This window comes from Poecilia mexicana, unplaced genomic scaffold (genome assembly GCF_051168715.1).
Source record: "Poecilia mexicana isolate PSO_F unplaced genomic scaffold, ASM5116871v1 scaffold_5, whole genome shotgun sequence".
In the NCBI taxonomy this organism is placed as follows: domain Eukaryota; kingdom Metazoa; phylum Chordata; class Actinopteri; order Cyprinodontiformes; family Poeciliidae; genus Poecilia; species Poecilia mexicana.
In genome coordinates, this window is record NW_028263374.1 from 18137240 (window position 1) to 18148670 (window position 11431).

The 11431-nt window shown below is 37.4% G+C and overlaps 1 protein-coding gene across 1 annotated transcript; it reads right to left on the reverse strand.

The window, feature by feature from the left end:
* Positions 1-4779: 4779 nt before the first annotated feature.
* Positions 4780-10298, reverse strand: LOC106916324 (tumor necrosis factor receptor superfamily member 5). The gene is made up of 7 exons (XM_014984571.2): positions 9302-10298; positions 9014-9133; positions 8661-8795; positions 8504-8570; positions 8171-8415; positions 7986-8090; positions 4780-7274 (listed from the first exon to the last, which is right to left on the reverse strand). Exons 1-7 carry the CDS (start codon positions 9381-9383, stop codon positions 7192-7194), a joined length of 837 nt encoding a protein of 278 aa, XP_014840057.2. The 5' UTR covers positions 9384-10298; the 3' UTR covers positions 4780-7191.
* Positions 10299-11431: the final 1133 nt, after the last annotated feature.

Below are 11431 nucleotides of genomic sequence, written 5' to 3' on the forward strand. Positions count from 1 at the left end.
CAAAGGAGTCGGCTCTTCTTTGGGACCTCAAGAGCCTAACTTCCCATCACTATTTCCCCATCAGTGCAAAAAAACTTGATACCCAACAATACAAGCCCACACAGATACAGACGTAACTTCTGACTTTTTAAAATCTATCTAAAGCAACATTCAACTTAAGTTACAGTCACGTCTTCTGCTGCACATCTGTGGTTAACAGCACAACCACACATTCAGCCTTCTTGTGTTTCGCTCACGACACAATTACATCAAACTGCCTCCTCAGACTTTCTCTAATTAAAGAAATGTCAAAAGTGCACTCCACTCAGCTATCACTGCAGACCGGACCAAATAAAAGGTCATTGATAAAAAATAAAAATAAAAAATGGGTGAGAAAAGTGGAGGGAAAAAAACTACAGCTAGTCTGCACAAAACAAAATAACGTAAAATATATTTGTAAATCTGTAGGAGCGAGTGTTTCATATTTAATAATATGTTCCATGCACATGATTTCCTGCCCAATTATTTCAAGATGTAGGGATAAGAAGCTACACTTTTAAGTGCACCCACGCAACAAAAATAAAAAATCAGCCCAAATCTCAGTCTCTGCTGACACTTGTGTTGAAGCATATAATAAGGAGCCCATCATAAGCACACAACTGCACTAAAACAAACAAAAAAGTATCCAATACTTACATGCATTTGTGCCAAAAAAAAAAAATAAGAAAAAACATATTTTAGTGACCCGCTGGGGGCGGTTCACTTAATTCTTTTGCAAAAGCAAAAGAATTAAGTGAAATTAATGTAAATAAGTCCATAAGATGAACTGCAGCCCAAATACACTTTTTAGAGTGTAGTTGGCCTTGAAAACCAACCAGACTGTGATGCACGTTTGTGAAAGGGGCATCTGGATTCCCTTAGTGCATTGCCAAATCTATGTAATATTCTAGGCTAGCTAAATTAGGGTCAAAAATATTATTGGAAACAACAATGAGCCTGTTTGCTTACTCACTGGCATTAAGGTAACCTACAAGTAAAATAATTTGCAGATACCTAATAAATTAATAAGTCCCAGCACTCTAGACTTACTGTCTCCACTGGCTGCTCTGGTGTACTTGACTTGTTTTTGGTTGCACCAGCCCAAAAGTTCGATGCGCCCAAATATTCGACAGGTATCTTATTTAACATCACAGCTGAAGGGCTTTGCAGAGAGCGGTCACTTGACAGAATGTTTTAAATGTGCTTTTTAAGTGTTTCAATTCTAAATGTATTAGAACCAGGAGGCATTATGAGAGGTTCGTTTACATACTCGAACAGAGACATCGGGCCGAACACAAGGAGAGTCAGAGTGGAGCGCGTTTGAGAACTGCGACAGAACCGAGAGCGAGCACAGAGCAGGCAGAGCAAGAGTTTGTCAGAGTGGAGTACATGCCGAGGTTTAAGAGCACATTTGACAAATTGTTTGTTCACACAGACATATGCTTTAGTGTCACTGCATACTCAGGTTGGTGGCTGTGCATTGAGGTTAGAAGCACAGATAGAACAGCATAATTACCAGCAGCGCAACACAAAGGAACCAGACTGGAAGTGATATCTCTGATTGGCTTAGACTACGATAAGGGTCTAATCTATGTCTGTATCAGAGACGTTTTTTTCTCAGTAGCACCAGTGCAACCTCAGATTTTTTTTTATTGTACTATTGAGAAATTTGGTCACATTTACGAGCACATTGGTCACACTCCAAAGCCCTGACACCATAGGAGGCTTCCTCAAAGCACAAACAAGGCAGCACCCTCCAGAGATGTGACGAATCATCGATTTTCAAACATCATTTTAGCACAATCACAAATCATGATTAATTAAAGGAGATATTTATAAGACAAAAGATGATTAGCTTATCCTACAAGTGCATAATACGCCATGTTGTCTACATATTTAATTTCATATCTAGGTATCCCATATTTCCAGAAGTAAAACCACAAGGTTTATAGGTTTTTGAGACATCAGCAGGCCAGTACTTGGGCTAGGAAGTCTAAGCCTACAGTTAAATGTAGCGCACGCACATAAAGAAAAATTAATCTATACAGTGAGCGTGAATTGTTGAATTTTAGACAGGCTGGGCAACAAAATAAAACTGGGGGTAACAGCCAATAGACAAAGCCAGGTTTTGTGTTGCACTGCATGAAACCAAGTAAGGTAAGAAAAGGTATGGTAATTGAATTTATATAGCACATTTTCAGCAACAAGGCAGTATAAACAAAACAAAGTATAAAACAAAAAAGCCAAAAGAAAGACAAAAAGGTTAGAGAGGTATAAAAGTAAATGTTGGTTCCAGTTGTTCTGGGTTGAGTTTTAGATTTGTATAAAGCTACATGTTGGTTCTCCATGTTTGATGCTTGTTGACTCAGTAAACTAACAGGAGTTTCTCTGGGTCTTTCTCTGATATTAAAAGTATAAAGCTAAATGTTGGTCTAAAGTAATAAGTACTCCACAATTTATAAAAGCAATAAACTAAAATGTATAAAGCTAAGTAGTTCTCCATTTATCTGTCTTTGAAATGTTCAGTTGCCGAAGCTCCCAAGATGCCAACTACATTTGCTATTTGGCATCCAGAATGGGTCTAGTAGTTTATTTTTGTTCTACAATTGATTTTATACTTGGTTTCTCTAATGTTTCTGTCTGTGTTGGCAGAGTTACAGTCTCTGTTTGCTCTCCAGGTTGACCATTGGGTACTCTGAGTTCGTCTTATATGCTGAAGCCATTCCCACAGATGGAGATCAAGGCGACAGATGGCAATGCCTCAGTGCTTCACTGCGCCAAACACATTCCTTTCTCATTACCATGTATTTGCAGTAATTCTTTTATCTTATTCTGTGGTCCTGTTTTGCTTCAGTCTGAGTTTGCTCTCGTTTCAAACGTCATGATCTGTAGCTGTGCCACCACAGATATCAACCCTCTCTTTTCGGTTTATTAAAGACATGATACAACCACACATGTAGACAGCTGCAGCGAAACACCTCCTTTAGGACGTGACGTAGCCAGTGACTAGCATTTGCGTAGCTCAAACAGTAGTCGGAGGAGTCTGCCGGTGTAAAACCACAAATGGCATTGATGACACTGTGGAAGCAATTTCTTCCATACACATGGACACCCCCTTCTGTAGCTCACAGCGTAGGCGGTGGCTGACAGAAACGCATATAATGTCTCTCCACATGCAAGTAGAAAGTGCAAAGCTGAAGCACGCAGGTGTGAAACAACAGTTTAAGAAGCAGATATTATGCCCCTGTGTTAGAAATATCAAGTAAGACAAGAAAAAGATGTTAGTGGCTAAATGTATTAATGAAAATTCAATTCTTGAGCTGAAAGTTGTGTGTGAGTCAAAGTTAAAGAAAACCAAAGAAAAATGTCATTCAAACCTACCACAAATTTACTTCATTGAACCAACTGAAGAAAGTTTGTCATTTACCCAATTTTTTTTTGTGGTATTTTCCCTTTGTGGGGGAAAGGAGATTTGTATGACTAATCAGAAAAAACATATATGTTTTATGTAGCCTTAGGTAGCAGATGTATGTTTTGTTCTAGATTAATTAGCTTTTCTTTTGTCAGGTTAAAAAAAAGATATTTAGTTAACTGACAACTTTCTTCTTTCTTCTTACCTGTCTTTGTTTTTGCTCCTTGATGTATAAACTAAAGATACTCAAACAAAGTTGACAAAGGATCGCAGTGACAGCCCTCACAAGAACAAAGGAAGTAAATGGAGCAGAATCCATGAAAGGAAGCGGCCGACCACAATGCAGCAGGGACCACAATTCAAAACAGAGCTGGAGAAAATCCAAAACCATAAATTACAAACCCAAAGATTATGATATTGGCACAGACCCACTGATTGATCAATGCCTGTGTAGCAACAGCAAACTGTGATCCATGCTGTGATGGACACACACACACACACACACACACGCACACACACGCACACACCCACACACACACACACACACAAAACACACAGGCACTGATTGATCAATGCCTGTGTAGCAACAGCAAACTGTGATCCATGCTGTGATGGTTTTATTAGAACCACTAACACTGCATACTGGGAACAAGAGCTGCAGCTTTGGAAATGCTAACCATCTGCCCATTATTATTTTTTTTTTTATTTCCAGCACCTTTGATGATCAAATGTTCATTTATTGCCTAATATATCCTGGTCCAGTTGTTAGAAATAGCTTAACCACCAACGCATAGTCCTCAAATCAAATCCAAATATTGGATGTCTTTAAAACTGTTAACTTTTAAAATAAAATGGATGAGTTCATATTAGTTGACATGAATTTTTGTGAAGATAAGATTCTCCCATTATGTAGCTATTTGAAAACAAGAAAATGATAATGATAATGAACGTTAGCCCATCAGTTCTAACCAGAGAGAGGTTGAAGAGTGTGTTTTATCCTTTTATTGTTGCTGTTTTGCGTGCGTGCGTGCGTGCGTGCGTGCGTGCGTGCGTGCGTGCATGCGTGTGTGTGTGAGTGGTGAACCAAAACTTGCTCAAATCCAATGGCCCATCCTGTTTATCTTCACTTTTTAAGTAATCGTAATGTTATGTCTGATCAGTGTGATTATAATAAGGTCAAGTTCAACTGGTAACAGAAGAGAAGAATATTTGAAACTCACCATACTGTGATGTGCACAGTGGATATTGTAATGTTAATCAACTACTTAAAATGAGGGTCAGTGAATTTAAAAAGCACACCGATAGCCGTCTTACAGCTACAGAAATAGCACAAAGAAAGTCACAAAGGCTTATTCAGAGACCAATACATTTTTACTCAAATAATATACAGAATATAAACACAAGTTTGTCATACACGCACATTAAGAAAAAACGTGCAACATGGGTAAAAAAAACAACTAGAAATATATATAGACATGAATGGATGTATGATATTTATCTTCAAGTGCTTGTAAATCAGGCTACAACTCAAAAAACCCCAAACAGGTTTGTTCCGTGTAAAGTACGCTTAATTTCTCTGAAACTGCACACCAGCTTCCTGAATCAGTGACATTTACAGGCAGTTTTGGGGAGGTACTCTTTCATCTGTTTATTCTGTCTGCAGCAGATCTTCACAGTTAGAAGCCATGGTGCCTGAATAGCACCTTGGGTAAGTCACATCTTGTGCAACTCAATCCATCAATGGTACATAATAAAATAAAAAAATAAAACTTTTCTAGAACACTTAAGATATTGATCTGCAAAGGTTTCATTCCAGAAAGGCATTAAATTCTCCTCTTTTATATGATTTCACAAACAAGATGATTTTTCATTTTATTATCCAGTTCTAGATTTTAAACTAGAGGTAGTAAAAAGCATCTGAGACGTCTAAAAAAAACACAAAAATAGTCTCTGATGTTGTTGTTTTATTTTACAGTGCCTAAACTTTACATTCCACACGAGGGCGCCCACCCTATTGAACTAATTTGAACATAAGCAGGACAACTATGTAGGATTCAACAGAGAATTGTTTTTGTTTCGTTTGTTTTTCTATTGTGGTGTCTCCCCCTTGGCTAGAGAGAGATGTCATCAGTAAAAAAAAAAAAAAAACACAAAACTGCTCATAAATAGTACCAAAAGCTGAAGAAGTAAAATGTTTATAACTTCACATCAGTATCAGTGATATTATTTCAATAAATAATACATTTTCAGAAAAACTTGAATAGAGGAGGCTTTACTTTACACTGCATATGTAACATGCTCATTTTAATGTAAAATAAAATAAACAAATCTAAAATTAATCCAGTCATGATATATTTAAATATTTTGGTAACACTTTATTTGAAGGGGGTGAATAAGACTGTCATGACACTTTCATAAACATTTTAAATAAACTGTTTAAACTTTACCTTTAATAACATAAAGTTACCTCATTTTTAAAGTGCAATCAGTAACACTTTTATAACAAATTTATATCAGTGATGATTTCTTGGTTAATGTCAAGTTGTCATAAAGACATTTTGAATAATGTCAACTTTGTATTAAAAGTGTCATAATTTACCGAATGACGCTTTATGACAACAGTCATAAATATTCATGAAGGCTTATTCATGTTCATGACAGGTGTTATGTCATGTTTATGACAGTGTCATGACAGTCTTATTCACCCCCCTTCAAATAAAGTGTTACCCATATTTTTCCTAATTAAACCAATGCCACCTTCTTGAAAGGAGCCTTCAATTCTTAGAATTAATCAACATATCTGCAGTTTCCCTTCGGGTCCATTTTACAACTCACTGAGACTCAACCAGGCATGAAGCTACTTAGTGCTCATCTGGCAAATGGTGAAAGGTAATTAGAACAAAGTTTCATACTCCTCTGACTGCACTAATCTGAAAAAATATTTCCAGCAAGGCACAAACAACATGAAAGTCTTCACATTTACAATATCAGTCTTTCCAAACACCAGAACAAGAAAACAGAGGAGGCAAGTCTTGGTGGGGGGGGAAAGTAGCACATTTTGCTCCATGTGGTACTTTCCCTCACCCCACATATTTCTGAAAACAGATTTGTTTTTTGTTTTTTTTATCTTGTGCAAAAGAGACATATGACTGTTGGAACAGACCAAGGAAACACTGAATAACACAACAAAAGAAATTTAAAAACAATGTTAAAGAAAAAGAGAACTTTTATTCTATATATTGTTTTAACTTCTGTATCTGGTGTGTTTTATAGTTTCTACCCACTTTATTATTGTTCAAAGTGCGTATTTCTCAGAGTTGTCCCAGCCCTGTTAGAGCATGTACAATGTCAGCAGAAGGTCTATAACACCTACATATAAATGCATATAGTAGAAAACTCACCAGGTAGTATTGGCAAATATATACTTATAAGAAAAAAAAATCCTTATTGACCATGTCAGCCATAATAACTCCTCCTAAGAAGTATAACATCAAGAGGATGGACGTCTACCTTGAATGGTTTCACAGTTTTAAAAAGCGAGGTATTACTCAATAATCCTACACTGTATTACAACAGAACAAACAGTCAAATTTTGACAACTGTACATATTAAAAACACCCCTGTTACAATGCAGACGTTGTGTGTTTAACACACAACAAACAATACAAGGAGCATCTAAGGGGTCTGCAGTAAATTAAACTTTTCCAGGGATGGCTCTCTGAAGCATCAGATGAGGATTTTCGTCAAAGGAAAACTTCACCTCATGGCTCTGGGTTAAGTTTCAAAGAGGACTCACTGCTGTCACCGCTTTCCTCAACTGGCCTCCGACACAAAGAGTCCTTGGCTGCAAATAAAAATGTACACATGATCAAGAAAAAAGTAATTAGGAAACATTTTGCCACTATTTTCCATCATGCTATGCCAAACCATCCTGGATTATTAAATCAAAAAACACAGAAAAAGAACATAAACATTCAACAAAATGCACACAAATGTTTTTATTTACTAAATAAAGCGTTGTCTGGTGGTAAGTTAAAATGGACAATCACCTGTGCAGGAGAAACACACTAGCACCTTATTCCAGTGTAAAAGCTGAATGACTTTTTTTGCTATAGGTGTCTTCAATGTTCTTGCACTTAAATGAATAAATACAGCTCAAGAAAGAATCAAGAGACCACTTAAAATAATCAGTTCCTCTGATTTTACTCCTTATAGGTTTATATTTGAGTAAAATGAACATTGTTCTTTTATTCTATTAACTACTGGCAACATGTCTGAAATTCCAAGCATAGATTTTGTATTTATTTGCAGAAAATGAGAAATGGTCAAAATAACAAAAAGATACAGTTCTTTAAGACCTCAAATAATGCAAAGGAAACAAGTTCATATTCATTTAGAAACAACAATTCTAATGTTTGAACTCAGGAAGAGTTCAGAGATCAATACCAGGCAGAATAACCAGGAGATTTTCAGTGCAGTGGTCTCAGTTTTTTTCCAGAGCTGTATATTTTTTCACTAAATGAAAGCATGTGAGCCCAGATTGCCTTTAACTTACTCTGTACTGCTGGTTTTGACTGCCAGCAGTGGGTAACATGCAGCTTGCAGGTCATTGCCGTCAGCCCGAGCAGTCCGGCAATTCCCAAAATGAGAATGGCCGTACCTGGAATAAAACGAGACAGTCGGGCTACAGCTTACACCACCCTGGAATCTGAGCGTAACAGAAAGCAGGAAAAGTCTTACCTATGTGAATGCTTGTGGGCTGCGTTGGGGTTATCACATTGGGGCGCTGAACAGTAGTCGTGGTGGTTCTCGAGGATGTCTTCTGTGTTGGAGCCCCCTCATGTGGGCGACGTGTTGTTGAGAGCGAGGAGAAAACCTTTGTGATTGTTGTGGGGGCTACAGTGGTCTGACTGTCATTTATCATCTCATTACACACGACGTCAGAGGTTGAGCTTCCAGCCTGTTTGATCCCTGCAGACTTACAGCTGCAGAAACATAACAAAGACAAAAACAACAGCTTTTAGCTACATGTGAACTTGAGGTTTAAGATGGTGTGCAACTATTGAAACTTACTCTTTCCATTTTTGACATTGTGTGTCAATCTCTTTGGTGAAATAACCTTCCTTGCACTTTGAACAAACTGCCAGTGGGAAAATTTTTTTTTTCATTAAGGTTCAGCCTTTGGATCAAATAATGGAAGCTAAGAAATTTGTTTGAGTCTATAACTTACCCCCGTTTTCCAGTCCAGATCCTATATCACATTTACAGTAGCTTGAATCTCTTGAACGTGGAACAAAGCCATCACGACATCCACACACAGTATTCTTCACTTTGGTGCACTTCTCTTTGATAACACTTCCTGATTCTGAAAAAGCAAGAAAATAATGCCTTTTAGGATTTAAACTACAGAGTCGTTGGTTTAATTTGGGAAAAGAAGCTAAAGGACAGAATCAGTGGCTGGGATCAACTGATAATGATAATGTTTGTAAACAATGTAAACAAATGATAATGTTTGCACTTTATCATTTGCTGTTCATAGAACAGTTTTCAGTCAGTACATGTTGACAAGGTTTTTACTTCTACCTATATAACACGTCATGCATCCATCACATCTTTTGGACTTCTTTGGCGTTGCCTGAAAAGTTCCTTCCCCGCATGGCTCACATACTGTGTGGCCTGAAGGCAGTTCCTTCACTTTCTCACCTATATAAATCACAAGTTGGAGAAAAACAACAGTTTAACTTCTAAGTACTTCAGAAAAAAGACAGAAACAAAAAGAAATCTACATCATTACACAGAACAAGAACAATTTTCTGTCAAATAAAGCGTTACCCAATTTTTTTAAAACACCCAAAAGGTTATGTTTCCTACCTATGTTGCATCCTGTGGCATCCGAATCAACAATAAACCCACTAAGAGTCGAAATGAATATAAGCAGATTAAACAGAAACATGTTAAGTCGTTCTCTTTGAGTTGACAAGGTTGTTTGTGCTCAGCGACACTCGACTGTGAAACAGGAACCCTTTGTGGGTTTTTAGTCAGCATCACATCGCCATTTCCCCTAAAGAAAATGAGAAAAAACCCAACCCACTCGTGTCATGGTTGGTTATCTGAAAATCTATAGCTTTAAAGCTAAAAGTAATTTCAAGAGAATATTATTTATTTCCATTCATAATTTCAAAACCCAAGGCTCTAAACATTAATATGCTTATATTACAATCTCTTTTTTTATTTGATTTTTTAAAAAGATAGCGAATTGCCATAAAAGAAAATCTGATGACATATAAACTTAGAAGGGATGAAGTTCTGTGTCTCTAAAACGATAGTAGCAAAAATAAAAAAATAAATAAAACCAACAAAACCTGATCCTATTTGTAGGGATTGAGTTGTCAACACTGTCCTTTTGTGTTAGATTACAATTTCTCCATGAATATTAGTGTCTTCTCAGAGGTGTTTAACAAAGTCCCACACTAGATCCACTGTCCTTTACATTTTCTCTTTATAAATATAAATCTCTTTTATTAGTCATTTTTGTGCTTTAGAGCCCAACAGTCCGATGGACCATCTACCTTGATTTCCCTCCTTGTCCAACTCTTTATTCACATGCTACATCCATCAACCAATCTTCTCTCCTTTAATAAAGAAACACTGGTAAAGCTAAACCTGCTGAAAAAGCAGCTCATATTTTTGCTTCTCCACACTTATCCCACTGTAACACATTGTTTACTGGGCAGGAAAAGGCTTTCCCGAAACCATCAGTCATAAAAACGTTCTAGTCGGGTTTTAAAATGTTCAAACAGTGAGTTTCTAATTCATCTCTGTGTTTGTGTGATCTTTGAACTAGTAATTTCATTGACTCTAGCTCTTTCTGTTCTAACCATCATTCCCCCACAAAGAAGGTCATAGTTTCAGGTTATGGCTGAGGATGTTGCCTAGACAACTGCACTGGTTAATTCATTGAAGAAAAAGATGTCACAGACCCAACAGGCATTTAGAGTCATTACTGCATCTTTACATATAGTCATACTCAGTAAATGACTCAGGTTATACATACCGATGAGGTTTGTTACATTAAAATTACCTTTTGAAAATAACAACCTTAACGAAGTGTTAAACATACTTTTCAATAAGCCCACGTCAGTCTGTGTCTAATGAATCCTAAATATGTTTTTCAATGGTATTCTAATTTAATGAATGTGGCTGTATATTATTTTTCCTTTATTTTATTTTATTGCCTAGTTTTAAAATTGCTCCATACATTTGTTACATCACTTTCTTCTTCTCCTTTTTACTTGTGCAGAGTATAGACAAAGTCCCCTTACTGTTTCTGCACATTCAGTAAAATCAGCAAAGCTGATGTCTTTTATCACCCAAGCATTAGAATAAATCATTTCATTTTTACACTGTGTGTATCCTCAGCGATTTGCATTGGTTGGAGTGCGTGTGCGTGTGTGTGTGTGTGTGTGTGTGTGTGTGTGTGTGTGCTCTTACCCTCTCCCAATGCAGGGTGTGACTGGCAGGTGACTCCCACAGCTGATGCTCATCAGGTGTGATCAGGAGGAGCTCACCTGGAGCAGGTCTCCCCATGAGGCAAATAGTTCCACCTCGTAAGTGGTACGCAGACCTCATCTTGTCAAAGCTGTACTTTATTACGCATAGTTCCTTCCGAGGAAACCAGTTCCCATCCACACTCTGCTCTCCGGAATCACATTTTTTGGATCTGCATAAAATGCATGAACTCCGTTAAAGGAGTTCACGCATCTGATCAAAATGCCTCCATTCTGAGGTTTTCCAGGTCAAATCCCACTGGAAGGAGATCCAAAGGGAAACCCAGAGGTCAGTAGAGGGACTAAACGTGCCTTTGCTGTCGGAACGCATTTGTATGGTCACAATGAGTTGGAGCAGGGCTTTTCAAAAAGAGGGGCATGCCACAGCTCTTCAGTGGGGGTTGTGACATGAAGGTGACGAAAAGATGAAAACGTAACTGTGGTCTTCAACCAA